We start from the raw sequence: 24,092 nt of genomic DNA, 5'->3' as shown, positions 1-24,092 counted from the left end.
TTTACTGCTAAGTGGGTCTCGGAAACACACAATCCATGGGGGCTGGTATTTCTACGACTCGAGAAAAACTGCCATGATAGGACAGCATTTTTCGAAAATTCATCATAAGATGCCATTTTTCTCCAACCACAGTTTCATTAAACATTTTAGGTGTACCATGTCAGAAAACTAGTTCATTAATGTTATCTAAACGGGGCATTACTGGTGTTTTGAGCAAAGGGAAGGTGGGTATCATCAGTGTGACTCTTATACAGTTTCTGCCCAGATCTCTCTGCTTATTTCTATTGCTGAATAAATTCTTTCTTCTTTTTTTTGGTCTCCCAATAAATTCATGTCAAACTTCACGGAACTTGCACCATTGCTGGCACACACTTGAATTGGGAAGATTTGAGGTAAAATGATCTACTGAAGGTTGCTTCACAGCTGCACGCCAGTTTCTTGGGTGCTGCTGTAGGGTGTCAAGGTGTACCTTTGCAAATTGTTTGCCTCGCCCAAATTTTTCTAGTTGTCCATCATTCATCCTCTGCCTCGTTTGCTCGCCGAGTCCTTTCTTGCTTTTTTTCTGTGTCCGTCCTTGAACAATGAATGTTCTTCTCGAAGCAGAAGTGTCTCTTGGCCAGGTGCTCCCTGAAATTTCTGGCAAATTTCATAGCCGAATCCAGAGTAATTTGGCAAACAGAATTCAACACCTGTCTCTGCAGTCTGTGGCATTGATGCTGGCAAATGTCTGAACCATCATGCCCTTTCATCTCGACCATCTTCATCTATCTCTAGGTGTCCAGAAGAGATGCTCACAGTGCTTATAGCTTCTGTGTTCACCTATATTGCTTGTTAAGTTGGATATTCTCCCATGCTTCATTTGAATTCCTGCAGAGTTCCCCCCTATGCATAGATTCCTGGCAAGCACGTTTTCTGTGCATATAGGCACTGCAGATGCTAGAGTCTGCATATTGACTATTGCTACAAAGGAAATTCGATGTGATTGTTCAGTTTCTATGGTGTTATGCTTGCAAGCGTGACATTACAGGCTTGATTGGCATTACTTAATGTCTAGGGGAATGTGAAAACACTCCCGCTCTTGGACTTAGGTTCATGGTAAAGAATCCCAGGTGGTTAAAATTCAACTGACTGGAAACACTAGACCAGTTTGACGTGTTCTGTGAGAACTCTACTTTCCTTAATTTCACAATGCTAGGTTATTTATTAAAAGAAAAAAAGATGGAGGTCGAATTTGTATCTTTAAATTTTTGCACTGAAACCCCAGCACCAGTACGCCAGTGTGATGTCACTGCTTTCAAAGTATTTTATCATATTTCGGCTGTGTTGGCTCAGTAAAAGTTTCCGAAACTTGCCATGTTCAATCTTCAGCTCCTTCAGAACACAATGTAGTTAGTCTTTTCTGACAAACAATTAACAACCGTCAAAATCCAAGGCGTCAAGTTAAGCTGGTGTGAAAACTTCAAGAGGGCATTGCCACCTATCTTTCATTTTTGTGTCTTTTCTAGTTTACCAAGCCTCTTTTCACAATAAGAGTGACTTTTTTGGCATGGTTGAAGGCTAATTTACTAGTACAGCTTCAAATAATTTTTCTCCTTAGTGTTCTTTTAAATAACTCAGGTTCTTTAAAAAAATCTGGGCATGCTTCCCTACCGCGGCAACTCTGCCATAGTGTGTGTGTTGCTTTGGGACACTCAAACCCAGATTAGACTAGGATAGCGACAAAGGAATGCTGGGAGAGCCCATGTTATGCTGTGCTTGCTTGGTATCACATTCCCCTCCCTTCACTGGCCATTGGCTTTTGTAGGGAGTGAGTGCTCCAGAGTGATAAGATAAAGCTTGTTCAAGTGCCTGCTGTTTGTACTCATATTCCTAGGACACACAATGAATTTCAGATAAGGTCTTTATGGCAAGGCTCAGGTGGAGGCGTTGGTGTATCTTCTTGACCTGGTGTGCGTTGTGTCGGGCTGAAAGAAAGTTGATGTCACTCGTATCCTCAGCCTGTTGAGAGAAGTTTATTGACCTCATACTGTTTGAACTGTAGCTGGAGTTTTATGCGTTAAATGTGATGGTGTGCTTTTCGAGGGTGTTGTATAGGATTTGGTCATTAGTATTTCAAAGCATCAAATCTCTTCAGTTATAAGGTGATGAATAAAAACGTTCTTTAATTGCTTTGTTGTTGTTGCAGCGCAACAGTGAGGTGGCACACTGATGTCCTACCAAGAAATCACAATGAAAAATAAATGTTATACTTGTTGGCCAAAAGTAATTTAGTGCCTAAATGGGTATTTGTTAGTGACAGGAAATGCATAAAATAACGGCAGTTTATTAGGGCAAGGTGTGTTATGTGCACATAGCTGTAATGTGTTTAACTAATGCATGGCTGTGTTGCTTTGAGGGACTCTTTTTGTTTGCTATCTCCAAGGTTTTGACTTGTAAAGGAAAATGAAATGCACACTGTAGTGATATCGCAGAATAAAGAAAGAGTTTTTCATAGTAAATTTGAGGGTGCTCTGGTGGCTACTGGCTTTTGCTGTGGGGTGTTGAACCTTTTACTGGTTGCACTATAAGTGTGTATGTTGGTAATAATAGGGCCTTGCAGAAAGGGTTTCTATGTTTTACCTGATATTGGTTTTGTTCACTGTGTTGCTAAGAAATGGTGCTATTATGGTTAGGATGTTTGGTAATCTAGTCCCATACAGTAGCACTAGCATAGTGATTGAGCAGTAGGAACACTGTATAGTAAGTGCTTTGCAGACATTTCACGTCACAGTTGAATACTGAAACTACTGGGAAGGGCCCTATAGAAAGAAGTTACCGCAGATGTTGCTTGTAGGAGATAAAAGGCATTGTATGTCATGGCAGCGTGGATGGATCTCTCTTCAGCTAATCGGAAAGAAAGCTTAGAATGTGACGAAAACAGATGACCCACTTTCTCACACACACACACAAAAAAATTCAGCTGGTGTGTTCCATTGGCAAGCAGGCAATGTTTGCTTTGGCGAACTTGGAGGACATTACATCTTGTCTGGCTTGGCACTGCTGGCAGCACTGCATATGTTGATGCCATGATACAATTAGGCTGCACTATTCAGAATAATCGATAGGAGCAGTTAGCAAAAGGAGTTGTAGCAGACCCATGTTCTTTGCACACAGACGCAGAAAAGAGAGAGAGAGAGAAATATTGATTTTTTCCAACACTTCAACTGCATCACTTTTCTCTATACAGCTGGGGATTAGGAAGATGCTAGTGGGGAGGTGTACAGGGGTGCTGCTTTAATATAGAGTATATGACATCTTAGTTGAAATCAAGAAAAAGAAATGGGCATGGGCAGGACATCTAATGAGGAGGGAAGATAACCGATGGTCATTAAGGGTTACAGACTGGATTCCAAGGGAAGGGAAGCGTAGCAGGGGGCGGGAGAAAGTTAGGTGGGCAGATGAGATTAAGAAGTTTGCAGGGATGACATGGCCACAATTAGTACATGATCGGGGTGGTTGGAGAAGTATGGGAGAGGCCTTTGCCCTGTAGTGGGCGTAACCAGGCTGATGATGATGATATGCGGGCTATAAAAGGTGTGGCCAGAGCATTGGCTGGGTGTTATGTGGTGCCTTCATCCAAGTTTCGCAGGTACTGGTGGTAATTGCCAACATAATGAAATAAGTGTTTAAAGATCTGCCGTGCCTTCTGTAGTCATGTTTCCTGTTCTCGGAGGGGTTTCCCAGAGTCAACGTTAAAGGGACACTAAAGGCAAATATGAAGTCAAGCTGAAGTGATAGATTAGTGCTCGAGAATCTCTGAAGTGTTGCTATTATTGCAAACAGAGCCTTAGCAATCAAGAAATTCAGGTAAATGCGGGACATGATTAGGGCCTCCCCCGGGACATTCAAGTACTTGCTCGATGACGAAGGCACTCCTGATTTAAATTCTGTCCCTAGTACTCAGCCTAGTACTCGGTATAGTAACATAATTGTATTGCGTTATAGGACGAAAGAAAATGCTACTTGTTCAGTTCTATTCCATCTTTAGAAAAAAGAGCTGATTGCCCTTGACAACGACATGTGCGTTCGAAAGGTTTTGTTTTCGCTCGACTCTGCGCTGCCCGTGCTTTTGCGTTTCGGTAGTTTCATTATCGAATAGTGCTTTGCTGGTTTTGCTGACTCGTGAAACTCGCGCAAACTGTAAATAGCAGAGAATTGCACTTCCATGTGATGTTGCGGGATGCCTGAACAATCCATACCACTTAACCACAAGCAGCTGCAGCGGCAAATCCGCCACTATGTCTTAGTTTTGATTTCTCCATTGCCGCACGTTTGCGTTTTGGGCAAAAAGCCATGCTGCCATCTGTGGGGCACCATTTTGCTCACCGACGGCAGCATAGGGCGGTAATGGTGTATGCAACGTTACCAATCCTAGGCTGGGTGGTGGGACAGTTGAATTGCAATAAAGGTACTAAGATCCTTCAGATGCAATTTTCTCGTAAACTAAGTCTTTTCTTGGCACGACACAAGCATTAGCAGGTTTCTAGAATCCTATTTAAACAGTCCACGTCGACTTAGTATATGCCTTTAGTGTCCCTTTAAAGAAAAAGAAAGTGTGTAGCTATTAGCTGGAGTAACTTACCTGGAAATGGTCATATCATAAGAAGCCAACAAACACTGACACCAAGGACAACATAGGGGAAATTACTTGTGCTTAATAAATGAAATAAAGAAACGATAAATTAAGGGAAATTAAAGTGGATGAAAAAACAACTTGCCGCAGGTGGGAACCGAAGCCACAACCTTCGCTTTTCGCGTGCAATGCTCTACCAATTGAGCTCCTGCGGCGCCGTTTTCCCATCCACTTTCTTGGGTATTTATGTGTCCTAGTAGAACCCTGGGAGTGTTAGCCAGTGCCACCACTCACAGATCTTGGCAGCGGACGTGGAACGTCCTTTTTGCCACAGGCGTCACGAGAATGTGATCTTTTAGGGTGAAGGCAACTGGTCAATAAACCCACATATGCTACCTGAAGGCATCAATGTTGCCGTATTCGAGACCCTCGTTATATAATAAACGCGAAGAAAGGGGGTTAACTGAGGGGCCCAATTTTTATTAGTCATATCATAAGAAGCCAACAAACACTGACACCAAGGACGACATAGGGGAAATTACTTGTGCTTAATAAATGAAATAAAGAAACGATAAATTAAGGGAAATTAAAGTGGATGAAAAAACAACTTGCCGCAGGTGGGAACTGAACCCACAACCTTCGCATTTCGCATGCGACCAGTTGCCTTCACCCTAAAAGATCACGTTCTCGTGACGCCTGCGGCAAAAGGACGTTCCACGTCCGCCGCCAAGGTCTGTGAGTGGTGGCGCTGGCTAACACTCCCAGGGTTCTACTAGGACGCATAAATACCCAAGAAAGTGGATGGGAAAACGGCGCCGAGGTAGCTCAATTGGTAGAGCATCGCACGCGAAATGCGAAGGTTGTGGGTTCGGTTCCCACCTGCGGCAAGTTGTTTTTTCATCCACTTTAATTTCCCTTAATTTATCGTTTCTTTATTTCATTTATTAAGCACAAGTAATTTCCCCTACGTTGTCCTTGGTGTCGGTGTTTGTTGGCTTCTTATGATATGACTAATAAAAATCGGGCCCCTTGGTTAACCCCCTTTCTTCTCGTTTACCTGGAAATGGGTTAGAAGTGCTTCCAGGGGCTGCTGTGAATGAAGGGCGAATAGAAAATCTTCTCCTTTAGCTTAGAAATTGTTTGTATCCAGGGGGAGTATGTTTAAGAGGCAGATGTTGCTACGGGGCTTCAGGCTATGCATGAGTGCACAAAGAAATGAAGTGCAGTGTTGTGTTCTTCATAAGTTCATCAGTGCTTGCTGACGTGTAACCCTTGCATTGTTTTCACTTGCAGACGGGCCATCTGAGCCATGGCTGAGGAGAAGGAGTCGCCTGAGGAGAATGGTCCCGCGGAGTCGAGCCCATCGAGCAAGTCTCGACGGTCGGGGATCCTGCGTGCCCGCTCAACAGCTGCCTGCCGCGTCCACCTGTTGGATGGCTCAGACTACGAATGCCAGCTAGATGTGAGTGTGTCAATATGTGCTTTATTCACCGTGCAAGTACACTGCGTGGAGAGCGCCACATTTGTGCACTTGTTAAAATGGCCTTGTAAAATTTGAATATAACAAGGTAGTACAATTTTGGCAAATTAGTAATCTGTGCTAAAGAAAACGAGCACAGAACAAAGGTAATCTTTGTTACTTTAACGTTAATTTATGCTCTGCTTCCTCTGTTTACTGTTGTGTTAGATTACAGATTGACCATGTGTAAGGAAGAGACCTTGTTGAGAGACGCGATGCCTTCATTGCAGTGTTTTCTTCCGTGCACATGTATATGTGTGAAAAGGGTAGGTTAGGTAGGGAAGAATGATGACCTTATTTGTGTACTGTACTATCCGCAAACACAGAATAGTCAGTCTTTGATATAGCACATGTGCTTCATGTTTGTCCTCATGGAAAAAGCCACGGTTAAAGAGTGTCGGTGCACTAAGTCTTAAATAAATAGTAGCACCAGGTATACATGACTCTTTCTGCTAAACTGCTGGCTTGTCCATGCTCAAATCTTGCACTGAGGCAGCATTTTGCAGTAAGTTTGTTTTTATACCATGTTAGCAAGCATTAATTGCCCTGTCTGTAGTAGGCATCTGCTGCGACGCCACTCAAAACATGTGAATTCCACTGCAATGGAATGGTGGCGCCACCTGTCATCGCTGCAGTGAACCTTGTACTTTCACCATAGTCAAGACAGATGGCACTGTTGTTCTATTGCAGTGGAATTGACACGTCTTGAGTGGTGCCTCATCAGACGTGTACTTCGGATTTATTATAAAAGTAATGCCTGCAGATGTGGTATTAAACCAAACTCACTGCAGATGCTACTTCTATGCACAATTTGAGCACGAACAAACTAGTGCTTTAAAGGGCATTAAAGGGCGCATTCATTTCTGCAACACTCAGTGTATACTGTGTGGTTGTTTAAACATGATATTTAAAAAATTCACCGACAATTCCCCAATGCGAAATTTGAGCACAGCTTTATACGTGTTTTCATTTAGCAGTATATTGGCTGGTGCGGACAGTCTGTCTCATGCAGCATGTTGCAAATGGAATGAAGTGTGGTGCGACTGCCTCACTAATCTGGAGATCGCAAGAGCCAGCGCATGGGTGATGTGTGGGTGCGATTCACAGCATCCGCCGCCGACAGACCTCTCAGATGACGTGCACTACTCTGGCACTATCTTATAGCCATCGTCGCCGCACTACGCTTTTCTTCACTCTTTCACCATACCCTCCTCCGCTTTCCTCCTCATGTCTTTCATCCCCACTGCGCTCTTCGTTAGCTTTCATCTTTCGCTGTGCTCGTTTGCTCGGTTATGCTGATGCCAATGCTTGCCGCAGGAATGGGTGCCTAAGCGCTGCGGCACTATGAAACTTTAGAATGCACATCTGTGTTCATGCTACTCTTAATGGCCTCTCATAGTGATGGTGGCAATGCTGGAAAATAGATGAACACAGAACAATAAAGGTGGGATGACGTGCTCTGCATCTTTCAGCATCCTTTATGTGTTGCTCTGTGTCACCACAACAAACAATATCTATTTCACTCATCTTAGTCCCCTATGTCGCTTTGTGAAGCAGTATCATGATGACAATCCATAACTTGCAGAATGTAACTTCGTTCTTTGTAAAGACATCTCTATGTAAATATAGCTGTATGGCATGTTGAGGTCATAGCAGTTTGCTCTGTAGCCACTCCCATGTCAACTGGAAATTGTGTGCAGAATGTGACTGATTACCTGCTCCTAATTGTATTTTATTTTGGTTCAACTTGTTTTTTAGTGGGGATTATGCTTACAATACATCTTCTGGGGCAGCTTTGCTGACACTTTCCTTTGAAAAAGTGACTGAAATATCTTTCATAAGAGAAAAAGGGGGTAGGAAGTATTTCAAGTTTGTTGCTTATTCCATCCTGAAAAAGTATCCCTGTTGCCATGTTTGTTAGTATTACGCTGTGAACAGGAAGTATTGCTTTTCATGTAGCAACTATATAATGCGACCTTGTTCTACATTGTACAGTACCTGGGTGTTGATTTGCTCTGGTTATTTTCATGTTCGCCTGTCTTTCCTTTTTTGGTTGGAATGGATTTTGTTTTATATGCAGTTGAACCTTGTTACAATGAAGATGAAGCCAACACAAAAGTACCTTTATAAGTACAGAAATTTGTTATTACAAGCATATGTATTTGTTATATGGTGATAGATGCTGCACCAACATATTTATTTACTTTGTTGTGTCTGATAATTTGTTATATCTGTGTTTGTTACATTAAGGCACAACTGTATTGCTGCTTTGAATCTGTATTGCTGCTTTGTATGTCTCTTCTGTGTTCATCCTCCCTCTACGTGCTGTCATTAGATGATTTTGGACTGCAGGTTTCATTTTGTAGAAGGTAATGTGTACATATGTTCATTTTTGCTGTGCAGCGCAAAGCCCGTGGAGAACAACTCTTTGATCGCGTGTGCGAGTACCTCAACTTGCTCGAGCGGGATTACTTTGGCCTCACCTACAGAGATCATGAGAATACGAGGGTGAGTTAACCAGCACATTCTGATTCCTTATACAGCAGTGCATTACCTGGATGATCTATAAAGGAGCCACTACTTTGCTTTGTTTTACTATTCCTTTAAGCTTTGTGTTCTTTGTTCAGTCAGTTAAGCACTACGCACTTTAGTTCATACTTTCTAAAACAGCCTGGCTGACACAATGATTACGCTAACTAGAAAACTAATGTATTTAGAGGTTAAGGATAGTTATGTCACAATTGTTGCTTGCTGTATGGCTTCTGTTGAACGGTTATGACTTCTACTACTGAGCGTAATTTGTGCATTTGCGATAGCTGACTAAAGTGTGCAATCCTGACAGTTAATTAGAATACGTTTGGTAATTGGCTAATTCGATATTCTAAATGTGTGAGTAATGTCGGCCTCTTCAAGTAATGCATATGAGAAGTTAAAATTGGGCCATCTGCGATCACTGTTTCTAAAGGGACTGTTCAATGTAGAAACAAAATAAGACGTTATATTATAATTTTAATATCGCTATGGCGTATATGAAGGTATGACTGAATTAGTAGCACTGTTTTGAGTGAAAGTTGCTATATGCTGCTATACTAATGAGTTCTGAACTTCATTTGGATGACCACTTGTACCTGAGAAAACAGTCATTCTCCCACACCACTGTGGCTTTTGCCATTGGAGTAGAGAAAAAGAATTGAAGCATGGTTCAAGAAAAATACACCATTGTCTTTCCTAGTGTATGTAAACTTGCCATGGCTATGATTTAAAACACGGCCGCATATGTTCCCACCTAGGGCATCCTGCCCTCGTACAAGCACTTTGCTCATAGGTGAGGTGTTCTTACTCCTATGTTGCATCAAGGTTGAAGAAAAGCTGTTCGCAATTGTTTTCCACATTTCTTCATAGATTTCACTGGTGCCCTGCCTACTGTTCTTCATTGGGATGGGCTACTCGGTCCAGCAGGCGATGATAATGGAATAACATTAACCAAAAAGAGCTGATTCATTATTTGAGCCCTGGGCTGCTTTGCCCTGTCCACAATTTTTTAATGTGTTTTGCTACCAAGCAAGGCGTTACAGAGCTTCTACTACTACTAATAGCTTGCGAGCGCACATACAGAGTGCCGCTGAGCTACTATTGCTCCAGGACTACCAGACTGCTCATTTGCATAATTTATTGCTCCCTTATTCAGTGTCTGCAGTGTACACTGGTAAGTGATACATTCATCAGAGCTGCAGGCTTGGTGGTTGCCCCTTGTTTCACTGAATTAGCCCTGCAATGCTGCATTTATTTTGCACTCTACAATACATGTGTGGCCTTTGTTTCCTTTTGTTTTTTGCTCTGTTCAGAACTGGGTGAACTTGGAAAAGAGTCTCTCAAAGCAGATGAAACGTAAGTAAAGCTTAGTAAAGTGGAGCGTTGTTATTTCTCTTGTATTTTTAAATTTTTGCAGCATGGTAATTTTTCGTCACTCCATGTAGGTCGGCCCTGGGAGATGTCTTTTGAGGTGAAGTTTTACCCTCCTGACCCGTCACAGCTGCAAGAGGACATTACGAGGTGGGCAAGCAGCTTCAGCCGACTACCATTGTGTTGACGAGTATTTGCTGTTAATTCCCAGTTTTGTCACCGTTTTAATTGAGCACTTAAGGTGCATAGAACTAGCTTCATTGAGTGGTTAGTGATTCGGCCCTCGTTAAGGAGAAGCAGACGATTCCGTCTTGTCGTCCAGTCATAACTGACACACATATTATTTTGTGGCATTAAAGGGTCGATGACCTGCATTTGTTCCAGATTTAATGCAAGGTGCTCTATGGTAGTTATGGGGAAAAAAATGCATTGAATTCATGCGAATACAACTAATCAAGCACTGCAAACAACAGTTCAGAGATACTGTTGTTGTGAAAAGAGCTTAGGCAGCTGACGAAGTTTGAGACATTACAATGCTTGTGAAATCGGCTTGCCCATTGTCCTAGCCCACATATTTCTGTGTGCAAACATATTTCTTACAGTTGTGTAGTAGCAAGTTGCAAACCACAGTATGCCAAACCTTGATGCAACAAACTCGGGTATCCTGACCGAAGGTTCCGATCGGCACCCATACATTTCTATGGGCCCTAAATTTATTTTGATCCTAAATTTAGCCTTCGCTGGATAATGTGAACATGACTGCTCAGCACGCACGAACCTGACACAAGTGGTGACCCCAGTCGAGACCCGTCTAGCTGCAGGGTCTGTTTTGGCAGAGCATGGAGGACAGTGAATACATTGAATGCATGCCACTCCTGTTGAAAAGACATATTTACGGCCTGCCGTAGGAAGAATAAGTGAAAATGGTGCGCACAATGACTGATTACAGTATTTATTGTAACATGGTTCCTTTCTTTCTTTTTTTTTTTTCTCGAATAATATTGTGCCGACACTACGTGTTCAAGAGGAAATGCGCTCCTTTTTATGATTTTATTTGCCTGAGGTGGCCTACACAGTAGTTTCCACATGGACCATGTCAAAAAATGAATCACCATGTTTAAAAGACTTTTGAATAGTTAGGACTTGAAAATGAGATTGAATTATTTGACAAACTTACATCTTATTCAAATTCGAGACAGGGATGTATGTATTTGTGCACAGCTAGTTATTATCAGAGTTCAGCATACAATCAGCCACTTGACCTGCCAACTGGCTACAAGGGTTTCTTTATATGGCTACTTGCAGGTACCAGCTCTGCCTACAGATACGGGACGACATCCTGTCCGGAAAGTGAGTACACGAGGCAGCACATTTCCTGTGCTGGTTCTGGCCAACCTAATACTAACTTGTACTTGGAACGCTTTTGTAGCAATGGAGTATTTGATTGTTGTTATTGTGATAATGAAGGCAGTGTGAAACTTGCGCTTGTTGAGAAGACATATCACTGAGCTGTTGGTGGCTGGGGAATGAAAGCTCGGACTTGCGCTAGGATTGTAGTACTTGCAACTGTGCAATTATCATCGATGCAAGAAAATGATACTGAATCGTCAATATTTTTATTACCGTATTATTAGATTCTAAGACGAAATTTTTTGTTTCCCGGAAAGTTTCACTGAAATACGATGTGCATGTTAGAATCGAGTATGAAACCGAGACTGTAATAGTTGGTGGCCCAATTCCTTCCCCAATCTCAAATCCCACCTTCATATCTTGGATGGCAATGGGAAGCAATGCTGAGTCCGCTGTGACTCTGATTCCATCCTTATTTTTTTTTTTTTGCAGGCAAGAACATATTGTTATTTCTCTAGTACCATGAAAATCTGGTGAGGGAACCCTTAAGGTTATGTGTGTTAAACATTTCTTAAAGCATCCAAAGCTGGGTGCAAGTCACAGTCGAGGGTGCGTTCGATTTGAGTGAATGCGGTGTTTCTGATTTGAAATCGTCATGTGATCCTGTCAACACACTACGGATGTAATTTCTTTCAGGCTACCATGCTCATTTGTGACGCACGCGCTGTTAGGGTCGTACCTGGTGCAAGCGGAGCTGGGCGACTTTGACCCAGATGACCACGGTCGCAATTACCTGTCCGAGTTCCGTTTCGCCCCCAACCAGACTCCCGAGCTGGAAGACAAGGTCATGGAACTTCACAAGCAGCACAAGTGAGTGCTTAAACAGCTAGTGTGTTACTCTGTTATTTGTACCGGCTAGCTTGTTGTGTCTGCTGTGGTGAGTTGTATTAATGTAGCTGGTAACACTCAGCTAGCTGGGTCCTCGAACATGGGCGATCAGGCTTGAGATCTTAAGAGAGGCTGCACTGAAGCAAGGTGTATCTGAAAACTACACCTGTTGGATGATGGGCAATTAGTTTGTAGAGGTATTGCCGCAGTTTCTGTGTGATACGGAGTTACAAGCTTTTATTTGATTTTCTTTTATTCCCTATATGCCTTGTGGCAAATCATCTCGGGGAAGAGGGGGGGGGGGGGGGAGAAGAAGAGCTAGTTAGGGAAGAAGTCTGCACAAGTGCTATTTCATTTAAATTATTTCTTGCTTGTATTTGCCGGCTTGCGTGGCTGAAGGATGACAAGGATTGGCAACTCAGCACTGCGTGTAACAAGAATGGAACAAAATACAGTCAGACCTCGATATAATGAACTTCGATTTAACGAAATTCACGCTGTAACAAACGTTTTTGATTTCCCGATCGTAGTTGCATTAAAAAACATGTATTTGTTTTAGCGATTTAACGAAGTAATTTCGTGACACGGTTTCAATACAACAATGTTTTCGGCCATTTCAGGCATGTACTTGGAGCCTGTGTAGCTAGTAAATCTAGCAGTAAACTTTGGTATTTCAAGCGTCCTTCTGCATGAAAAGTTTGAGCCACAAAACTGCCGTCAAAAGAAAACACCACTGTACCCTTTGTCGCTTTTCTGTGCAAGGGGGATGGGGGAGGGGGGCTGCACGTATGTGTGCCTATGTGCCTTCTGGCATGTGCATGTCCTGCTTGCGCGCGCCCGTGTGCGTGGGCCACGCACCGAATATTGGAGGTAATCTCTCCGTGGCAAGTACAAAAGGCGAACCGAAATGGTTGGTGCCTTCATGCGCATTTTGTTGCTCCCGCGTGTCTAGTGCCGACACTCACGTAATCTCAAGTTCTCAAGTTTCCGAGACGCCATGCAGAGCGCTCGCTCGTGTTGTGACTGCGAGTTCATGGTCATCGAGCGAGATCTGTTAACGCTTGCCTGAGTGCGTGTGACACCAATAAAACTACGAAGCTTACTTTACTATCGCCACCAATGCTCCGCCGTTCTGGCGAAACTGAATTTTCATTTATTATTATTATTATTTTTTTTTTTTGCTTGGGGCTAATATTCATATCTTTTTGCGCTTCTGTTATTAATCTGTGGGTACCGTCTGCGGGAACTAAGCACAGTCAGCTGTGGCATCCAAGATTTATGGTTCTACGTGGTGCAAGACATGTACACTTCAGATGCCGTGAGCCACTTGGATGCATTGCTCTTGGTGCAACCTGCAAAGCACGCGCTGATGCTCATAACAGTGCTATTATGGCCCAACCTTCTTCCGATTTGTTTATAAGTGCTTACTGTCAAGATGCTATCCACCAGGAATGCTCTGGGATATTGTGAAGTTTAATTTTAAAACCTCAAATTTAATGAAATTCGTGATTTAGCCAAGTCTTTCGCTGCAAGTACTACAACTTCGTTATATCGAGATTTGACTGTATAACGAAAGACGTGTATTACCGTATTTACTCGCATAATGATCGTATTTTTTTGTAAAAGAAAATTGGCGCAAATTCGGGGGTGCGATCATTACGCGGTTTAAATTTGCTGAAAAAAAAAATTGTAATCCCGGTTTTACCGGGATGACAACAGGTCAACAAATAGGCGGCAGCCGCTGTATGTAGTGCGGGACACCAAAACAAAAATGGCGGCCAGCGGAGCAAGCCGAACGCGCTGAACAATTTTTTCTTGTCGTGCGCACATTACATGCATTGAAACAGTTTCTTCCGTATCAGTAATGAATAATATCGTTAATATCGGCAAGTTTGCGGCAATAACTTAGCCATGTCCACTTTGAGCGGACAGAAACTGATTGGGCGCGCTTAGCTGCCAGTGACATAGAAACACATGGCGGGCATGCTGCGGAAACTGCGGTCTTCACTACTATCCTAATACGGCACATTTCCACTAAGGGTGGGCGAATATTTTAGCTGTGTTACAAGCGTCGGGGTATGAATAGGGTACACTTCTAACATATCAGTGTAAACGTGGCTGCTATCGTTGTGGCTCGCGATTTGTTGCATGCCCACGGGTGCAGACGAGAAGAATCGAAAGGTGCCTTTGTTGTTGTTGACCACAACCATTATAAAGCCTACAAATAATAAAGGCAAGCTTGGTTGTACCTTTTTTTTTTTTGTCATGGAAGTGCGTAAAGGGATGAAATGGGGCATCTGCTTAAGAATGGTGCGTGCAGATTGCCTGGTTTGTCTTCAAGAGTCGTTCGCGTAGCATTCGACAGATGGTAAGCGCGATCACTATTAGTTAGGCTTGGCACACGACATATCGATGCGGCAAGTTCGGAGTGCGCTCATTACACAGGAAATTTTAAAAAATCGAATTTTGACAACAAAATTCAGGGGTGCGATGATTACGCGAGTGCGATCATTATGCGAGCAAATATGGTACATCCTTAAGGGGAAACATGAGTCCTAGAGACTGAAAAATAGTGTAAAAAAATATATTTTCTTAAATATTATTTTTGGATTCTGCAGCAATACTGATGCATAATATTGGAAACTTTCGTGCCTCTCGGATGAATATTTTAGTTGCAATAGAGTTATATATCACATAGGCGAGCTGAATTTTTGCTGATGAATGCACAACAAATGGCCTTTACTGTGCTGTCCAGGTGCCGTTGCATATTACCAATCGTAGCCATCTTGGTCTTGTTTGAAAGAGTGGCCCCTCATTTTCATTTTCCTGCCATCGCTGGCTGTCCTTGCTCATTGGCTTTCTAGAAAAAATGTGCCACTGAGACATACCAAACCACGAACGTATTGGCTGCTCAGTGCACGTGACGGCAGTGCCCCATCCGATTGGCCAAGCAGCGTTCCCGTCATCGGATGCACAGTGTGAACGTGCACAATTTTATTTTGGTGTAGTCACTTAGCTGCTAGTTCCGCACCAAGCATAAATTTGGTGAGAGAGTGCTGGTCGAGAATTTCAAAAGGCGCCTTGCAACGACTCGGCACATCAAAGATGCCAGACTCGTCGCGCTCAGTGGTGCGGTTGCCAAGCCTGCTGCAATGGGCATAACGGACGACGCTAACACTAGCGAACCCGTTAGCTGCTAACAGCATTGCGGACAGTGGCCGTACATGCTGCGATAGGCAAATTTGGCAGCTTTGTCCGCTAAAACACGAAGCAGAAGCGCGACTGCAGCCAATGCCCGCTCCGGCAGTGAACGAAAACGTAATGTTCTCGCCAAATATGCCAATGCCATAGACCTACCGCTCAATGCAACAACGTTGCAGTGAGTGCTTTGCTAGTGGTTGCAAAGTGCAAGATACATAACAGTGAAGTAAAAATAGATAAAGGTGAGTGGTAGCATGGCCTTGCCATCAAGCTGCAGCCCGTGTGGACAAACTGTGGTGAGACATCAGTGCGAGTTCTCCAAGTGTACATGGGAATCAGATCAACTCGTTTGCAGTGAATGTGCTTGCTGTGCTCTCGGCAAGCGACTGGCAATCGGCCACACTGCGCTGAATGACCCGTTTTCAAAAGTAAAATGTCACGCATCACAGCTCTCACGCAAAAGGCTGCCAGGCGTACGTGAAGACCAGCCACTAGTCGCAGTGCACAGGTGGTAAGGATAGATCACAGATCAGGGTCATTCTGTGACGTAGAAAATCTCAAGCGAACCCTGAAGAAGTGGCGCGTTGGTGTGAATAGTCGGCGCGACTGTAGGCCTGCAGCTTATTAGCTTATCCTCAGTGTCAAGACAATGTGCGTGGCAACGCACATTGTCTTGACACTGGCAACCTTGACACTGGTACCTGGCAACGTTTAACGCAAGAACATTATCTAGTGAGGCGAGTCTAGCAGTGCTATTGGAAGAATTAGAGGGCAGTAAATGGGATATAATAGGGCTCAGTGAAGTTAGGAGGCCAAAAGAAGCACATACAGTGTTAAGGAGCGGGCACGTCCTGTGCTACCGGGGCTTAGCGGAGAGGCGAGAACTAGGAGTCGGATTCCTGATTAATAAGAATATAGCTGGTAACATACAGGAATTCTATAGCATTAACGAGAGGGTGGCATGTCTTGTTGTGAAACTTAATAGGTACAAAATGAAGGTTGTACAGGTCTACGCCCCTACATCCAGTCATGATGACCAGGAAGTCGAAAGCTTCTACGAAGACGTGGAATCGGCGATGGGTAGAGTGAAAACAAAATACACTATACTGATGGGCGATTTCAATGCCAAGGTAGGCAAGAAGCATGCTGGAGACAAGGCAGTGGGGGAATATGGCATAGGCACTAGGAATAGCAGGGGGGAGGTATTAGTAGAGTTTGCAGAACAGAATAATATGAGGATAATGAATACCTTCTTCCGCAAGCGGAATAACCGAAAGTGGACATGGAGGAGCCCGAACGGCGAGACTAGAAATGAAATAGATTTCATACTCTGCGCTAACCCTGGCATCATACAAGATGTGGACGTGCTCGGTAAGGTGCGCTGCAGTGACCACAGGATGGTAAGAACTCGAATTAGCCTAGACCTGAGGAGGGAACGGAGGAAACTGGTACATAAGAAGCCGATCAATGAGTTAGCGCTAAGAGGGAAAATAGAGGAATTCCAGATCAAGCTACAGAACAGGTATTCGGCTTTAAGTCACGAAGAGGACCTTAGTGTTGAAGCAATGAACGACAATCTTGTGGGCATCATTAAGGAGTGTGCAATAGAAGTCGGTGGTAACTCCGTTAGACAGGATACCAGTAAGCTATCGCAGGAGACGAAAGATCTGATCAAGAAACGCCAATGTATGAAAGCCTCTAACCCTACAGCTAGAATAGAACTGGCAGAACTTTCGAAGTTAATCAACAAGCGTAAGACAGCTGACATAAGGAAGTATAACATGGATAGAATTGAACAAGCTCTCAGCAACGAAGGAAGCCTAAAAGCAGTCAAGAAGAAACTAGGAATTGGCAAGAATCAGATGTATGCGCTAAGAGACAAAGCCGGCAATATCATTACTAATATGGATGAGATAGTTCAAGTGGCTGAGGAGTTCTATAGAGATTTATACAGTACGAGTGGCACCCACGATGATAATGGAAGAGAAAATAATCTAGAGGAATTCGATATCCCAGAAGTAACGCCGGAAGAAGTAAAGAAAGCCTTGGGAGCTATACAAAGGGGGAAGGCAGCTGGGGAGGATCAGGTAACAGCAGATTTGCTGAAGGATGGTGGGCAGATTGTTCTAGAGAAACTGGCCACCCTGTATACGCGATGCCTCATAACCTCGAGCGTACCGGAATCTTGGAAGAACGCTAACATAATCCTAATCCATAAGAAAGGCGACGCCAAAGACTTGAAAAACTATAGACCGATCAGCTTACTGTCTGTTGCCTACAAAGTGTTTACTAAGGTAATTGCAAATAGAATCCGGAACACCTTAGACTTCCGTCAACCAAAGGACCAGGCAGGATTCCGTAAAGGCTACTCAACAATAGATCATATTACTAAGCAGTTTCAATGGTAAATATGTAAATGAGTTGGGTTTTGTTTGTTTTTCTCAATTTTCTTAAAGAATGCTTTTTCGGTCACTTTACTGCAGAAAGCGTACGCATTTGGACTTGTTTGTTCTTGACTTGAGTAGAAACGATGCAAAATAACGGGCCGGCTGTTCCTTTCTCATGTCCTGTTGTCTTGTGCTGTTTTCGCGCAAGTCACTTTACTAGTTTCTCGGAGTAATATGCCATGATAGAGAACAGCTAGAGCTATAATTATTTTTTGAACATAAAGCCCAATCTGTATATCAGATATTGCTTTGAGCAGATTTTTAATTTTGTGCCCGAAGATGTTTAAAATTTCATTTTGTTCTTTCCTCTCAGTAGCCATTGTACAAACGCTGAACTTTGATCATCTTCAGAACGACTGTGATTTGATTTCAAAACTGCTCCCACCTCTGCATTTGTTGCATATTCTGGTAATCAGCTATCCAATGATATTAGCTTTCTGCTGAGGAGATTATTTTTCCCTATTGTCTCCAGAAGCAATAGAGTGGCAGCTTTTATCCATCTCCTGAACTAATGGACCTACAAGCAAAATTATTACATATTTGAAATCAGTATAAAAGACTTAGAAGTCTATTTTCATCACGTTTGGCAATGAAGTACGAAAAATATCTCAACAACCCAAACCTTAAAGCAGTCTTTGGTGTTGCAATTGAACTACGGGTGGTTTGAGTGCATTGTGTCCACACAGGGGTCAGACGCCCGCGGAGGCGGAGCTGCACTACCTGGAGAATGCCAAGAAGCTGGCCATGTACGGGGTGGACCTGCACCAGGCGCGGGACTCCGAGGGTGTCGACATCACCCTCGGGGTTTGCGCATCGGGTCTCCTCGTTTACCGTGACCGGCTGCGCATCAACCGCTTTGCCTGGCCCAAGATACTCAAGATCTCCTACAAGCGCAACAATTTCTACATCAAGATACGACCAGGGGAGGTAGGTGTCTGATCCTCCATTTCGTTTCCCCTTTTCTCGGCACTTTATCTCCGTGTAAAGCAGTGGTATACTGGAAATGTGCTCCGTGTTGTGTGCGTCATACTTCTGGCTGCCGTTTTGCTTGTTTTGCATCATTGTTAAAGAAGAAAAAAAAAAAAAAGAGGAAGTAATATTAACAGCACTGTTATGCGACTAGCAGGATACTGAAAGCAAGTGTATTTAGTCACCATGCAGGGTTCATTGTTTCGAAACGATTATAGTTAGACAAGAAAATTGTGAAGTGGTTAACCTCACTGTGGAACCCTGTTGAAATTTGTATTTTCCCAATACAGTCAACGACTGAATTTTCGGACGCCCAAATTTTCGGACATGCCTGATATTTCGGACGTCTTCGTGGCACCGCCACGAGCCCCATAGAATCAATGTATAAGGACATCTGAAGTTTCGGACGCTCGAACCCCCTGCCGTCCAATTTTCCAGACTTTTTGACGGACGGAAGGTCTTTTGGCTCCTCGCGCAGCGCCCTTGAGAAGGAAATCCACTTGCAGCCGAAGCATATCACCGCTTTGAACCACAACTAGCCGAATCTAGTCGTCACACACTGATTTGGTCTGGCCACGCTGGCTATGTTCATCGCCGCACTTCCGCCTCCGGCGGAGTTTCCGGAGCGGCGCCATTTTGTTTGTTTGTTTGTGCAGGCCACGTTTTGGCTAGCGTGGTGTGTGGTTGTCTGTTGTGCCAAGTGTGCTCTGCGACGCTAGGCCTAGGTGCTTCGATGCTCGTCAGCGAACTCCACTGTTCGCAACTTGAGGATTTCGCTTGCCTTCGATGGCGCCCACTCCGTGTTCGTCGTCCTCGCCGATGGCATCGAAGCGCGGAAAGCAGTACCGTCGGACGACGTGATCAACGACCTCCGCTCTGCTGGGGTTTCCATACCCACGGAAATAACTTTTGAACAGTTTGTTGACGCTGATAACGAGCTCGACTTCCGCGCAGAACTAACTGACGAGGAAATAGTCCGTCGGGTTGTGGGGGATTCAGAAGACTCTGATGTTGAAAATGAGGAGCCAATGCCTGCGCCACCTACAAGCGCCAAGCTGACGCGAGCACTGTTGACTCTTTCATCGGTGTACAGTGCTGACATGACCCTTGCTCAGATCGAGGCGAATATGATCGCATGCAACCGGAACGCTGTCAAAACAACTATCAACAAGTTCTTCAAGCCACTGCAGCAATAACACCGGCTGCCCGACGATGCACATGTACATAATAAACCGGCAGTCGGCTGCATACAGAGTTTTTGAACGCCTCTTTCTACAGTCGAACACGGATATATCGAACCCACATATATCGAATTATTGTCTGTATCGAACTCGTAAATTATCCCCTTGAAAATTCTGTGTTAAAGTATAGAAATTCGTACGTTTATATCGAACGATATTGTTACCCGCCATTGGATATATAGAACGCCGCGCAATCTCGGCACTCGCTGCACCTGCGAGCTCCGCGCCTCCCACGAAATGCTCGGAAAATGGGAGAGCGAGAAAGAGGGAGGCTCGGACTGTACTCCCGCTGCGCACGCTCTCCGACTTGCGGAACTGCTTTTTTTTTCTCTCTCCCAATGTCTCTCAGCCTTCCCCCGCGTAACCATAGTGATCGGCTCGGAAAAGAGGAAAGAAGGCGCCGGCGGCCTCCTCCTTTTGACTTTTTTTTTTCTTGTTGCTTTTTCATGAGTTTTGCTCAGCCAACCACAGCTCGTGCCTTTCTTACGTCGCTGTCGCCCTCGGAGGTGGCCATCGCGAGTGGTTTGTTGGCGGAGGCTGCGCACGTGAATTCTTGTGTTTTGTGCGCGTTCTTGTGTTTCGTGTTCATTATTGTTTTGCGTGCGTCTCACGACACGTGTGACTGGATCGTGGTGAGCTGACGCGGAAGCAATGGCCACAGCAAGCACAAGCAGCGTCAAGAAGCGCAAGAACCTGGACTTTGCGACAAAGCTGAAAGCCATTCAGCGTGTTGAGGCGGGCGAGAAAAGTGCGACGGTGGCGGACGACTTCAGGATTCCTCGGAGCACTCTAAGCACCTTGTTAAAAAACAAGGCGGACATAAAGTCGAAAGCGGCGGAGCAACGAACATCGGGAGCTTGTCGTGTGCGTGCTCCTGCCCACGAGAAAGTTGAAAAGGCCCTCTATGCGTGGTTTTTAGAGGTGCGGGCTAAAAACATTCCGGTGGATGGCCCAATGCTAATGGCTAAAGCTAAATGGTTTGCCGCTGCACTCGGTGATGACAACTTCGCCGACAATACAGGGTGGCTGCAGAGGTTTAAGAACCGCCATAAGATAGTTGGCAAAACCATTTCTGGGGAAAGCGGAGCCGTCATCAGCCAGGATATCCAGCAGTGGATTTCGAACGAATGGCCGGAAATTTGCGCGAAGTTTTCACCCGCGGAAATCTTCAACGCCGACGAGACCGGGTTGTTTTGGCAGATGCTGCCAAGCAAGACGCTCGACGTCCGGGGCAGCACGTGTCACGGGGGCAAGATGAGCAAAGTCCGCGTGAGCGTTCTGTTCGCTGCAAACATGGATGGCTCTCAAAAGCTCCAGCCCTTTGTGATCGGCAAAGCAAGGGCACCGCGCTGCTTCAAAAACTGTAAGCAGCTCCCCGTTCGCTACGCCTTCAATAAGAAGGCGTGGATGACGCGTCAGCTGTTTACAGAATGGCTGCAAGCGTGGGACGCCGAACTGGGCAAGTCGGGGCGTCACGCTTGCCTTCTCGTCGATAATTGCTCGGCCCATCACACCACCTGCGAGCTCGAAAACATCGCGCTCAAGTTTCTGCCGGCAAACACGACAGCGAAGTTGCAGCCGCTCGACCAGGGCATCATTAAGTCGTTCAAAGTCGGCTACAGGAGGCGACTAATTGATAGGCTTTTGGTGAACCTCCGCATGGGCACCGAGCTTAAGGTTGACCTGCTGGGTGCCATTCAAATGATGACGGGCGCCTGGAGAGACGTGAAGCAGGATACCGTGGCCAACTGCTTCCGGAAGGCAGGCCTCGTGACGGCCAAACTTCCCGAAACCTGCGAAGACGGCGACAACGAGTGCATGGACGACGCGTTTCGCGAGCTGTCGTCCCGTTTCCCGGCTGCCGTTCCAGCCGAAGTGTCTGCTGACGATTTTGTGAACTTTGACAGCAATGTTCAGGCTGTTGCGAGCCTCGCCGACGAGGACATTGTAGCTGCAGTCGCAGGGACCCAGGCCGACAGCTCGAGTGGCGACGAAGATCGTCCGGACGAGGGGGCGGCTACACGCTCGTACTCCGCCGCTGAAGTGGCGGCCGCGTTCAGCTTGATTCGCCGTTGTTGCGGCGACATGGAAGGAACCGGGCTTTCGCACCTGAACAGCCTCGATAAGATCGAGGCTGGCGTCTTTAATTTCATTTGCAAGGCGAAGAAGCAGACCAACATAAGCGATTTTTTTTCACGCAAATAAGGCATTACGTTGCGTCGTGTGTGCGGAAATCGTTGTCATTCTTGAATGCGCCGATCGGTAGGTCATCGTCCGCCAAAGGTAGTCTCTGGGCCTGTATTTTTTTATATCGAATTTTTGATATATCGAATTAATTCGTGATCCCCTTCGAGTTCGATATATCCGTGTTCGACTGTATAGCCACTTCACTGATGCTGTGGCAGGGTTTCGGAAGCCTGTTACTTCACCCTTTACCTCTAGATCTGAGAAAAAAATAAAAAGGGTGCGTTTTTTTGCATGCATTCATTTTTTCGGACTGCCTGAATTTTCGGACGTTTTTACGTTCCCTAGAGGGTCCGGAAAATCGGTCGTTGACTGTAACTGCATCACATTTGCATGGTCCTACCAGGAGACCATAGGTTCCTGGCTTCATGGTTGTCCCTAGGTCCTAGGTCTACGGATCCTTCTTCCTTGCGGTTTTGGGAAAAATGTATCAGCAGTGTCCTGTTGTTTTAACAGCATGGCAAAAGATTTGATTAAACTTTATATCCATCTGTCATTATCCTCCTCATTTCCATGGCAGTCATCACTCGCAACTCAGACTGACAACTGTGGCCAGATTAAGACGAGTGTGCAGCTGGCCTTGTGACGCTTGACCAGTGCTGTTGCTGTTGAACACTAGCCACCATGATGCATGACATCACTGCTTGCAGTAGATGGGGTGAACTCTGGTGTAATTTGGAAGTGTGTGCAAGCCAAGCGCGAGCGATACACATGGTGTGAATTTGCGTGCAATTCGTTAAGCTACCCGTCGGCGTCCAACTTGCCACATGGTACGAACGAACACATGGTGCACATGGGAACACATGGTACGAACGAGTGAGCGGCTCTTAGCTCCTCTCATAACCAGTGCCCCTGCATGGATGCTTGGAATACTTTGTACCTTTGAAAGTGAAAGCAAACGTCTTTGCACAGCTCTTTTGTTTTACACAAATGATGCCGATAAAGACACGCCTATGCGAGCGGTAAATTCTCCACGAGGCCATCTGCAGTGTCAGCTCCGCTGACAGCCGCTGATGGCTAGGACCCGGCAGGCCTAGTTTGTTGGGCCATCGGATTCGAGATCAGTGGGGCTTGGAGCATGACTGCATGCAGCCTGCAATAAAGCGCCTATATTGGTCAACACAATGTGTGTACAATTATGTCGCGCTTAAATTACAGTGCATTTGGTTTTTCTTGACGGTAGTGAAGAGTGAACGAGCAAGCCAGGTGACCTGGCGATTGCTGGAAGACGGTAGACGTGGGTTGCTGCCCGTCGTATTTGAGGTTGATGGCCCTTGTGATTCGTCCGCAGCATGTTACGAAGCGCCTATATTCGTCAACACAATCAAAGCCGCACTTAGGTGAAAATGCAATTTATTTTCCCAGTGTTGTTGGCAGCTATGAAAAAGTGCACTAGCCCGTCTGACCGACGTGCCAGCTGTGCAACCTGGTGCGACTAGATCCAACGAGTTTGTCACGCGTAATGCGCTCAATCCAACGGTGCATGCTGGCAAAACCTGTTGGGCGTCCGTCTCTTGGGCATGACTGTTGGCGTGAGTACCAAGCACAGACAATCGTACCATGAGTCTTCCTCTTCATTTGAGTCGTTCATTTCACGAGTTTCTTGTGGTGAATAGAGCGGTGATGTTGACCATCACAATTGTGACTGTGTGCGCTCTCTGCTTGTCACTGCATGCGGTTGATTGCATTGCAGTCGAACGCCAATATAACGAACATGG

The 24,092-nt window shown here is 45.1% G+C and overlaps 1 protein-coding gene across 2 annotated transcripts in view; it reads left to right on the top strand.

Annotated features, from left to right (window-relative positions):
* Positions 1-24,092, top strand: part of cora (erythrocyte membrane protein band 4.1 like coracle) — a 58,414-nt gene that overhangs the window by 2,362 nt on the left and 31,960 nt on the right. For both annotated transcript variants that reach the window (XM_050175870.3, XM_050175869.3), the window contains exons 2-8: positions 5,906-6,074; positions 8,535-8,639; positions 9,977-10,019; positions 10,109-10,184; positions 11,340-11,384; positions 12,081-12,254; positions 18,607-18,847. In XM_050175870.3, coding sequence (XP_050031827.1) covers positions 5,922-6,074; positions 8,535-8,639; positions 9,977-10,019; positions 10,109-10,184; positions 11,340-11,384; positions 12,081-12,254; positions 18,607-18,847 — 837 coding nt within the window. In that variant the 5' untranslated portion in view covers positions 5,906-5,921. The remainder of the gene's footprint in view (positions 1-5,905; positions 6,075-8,534; positions 8,640-9,976; positions 10,020-10,108; positions 10,185-11,339; positions 11,385-12,080; positions 12,255-18,606; positions 18,848-24,092) is intronic.

The sequence above is a fragment of the Dermacentor andersoni genome, chromosome 9 (genome assembly GCF_023375885.2).
Source record: "Dermacentor andersoni chromosome 9, qqDerAnde1_hic_scaffold, whole genome shotgun sequence".
Classification (NCBI taxonomy): Eukaryota; Metazoa; Arthropoda; class Arachnida; order Ixodida; family Ixodidae; genus Dermacentor; species Dermacentor andersoni.
The sequence above is the reverse complement of the archived record's forward strand: the minus strand, read 5'-3'. Positions and strand labels throughout refer to the sequence as shown.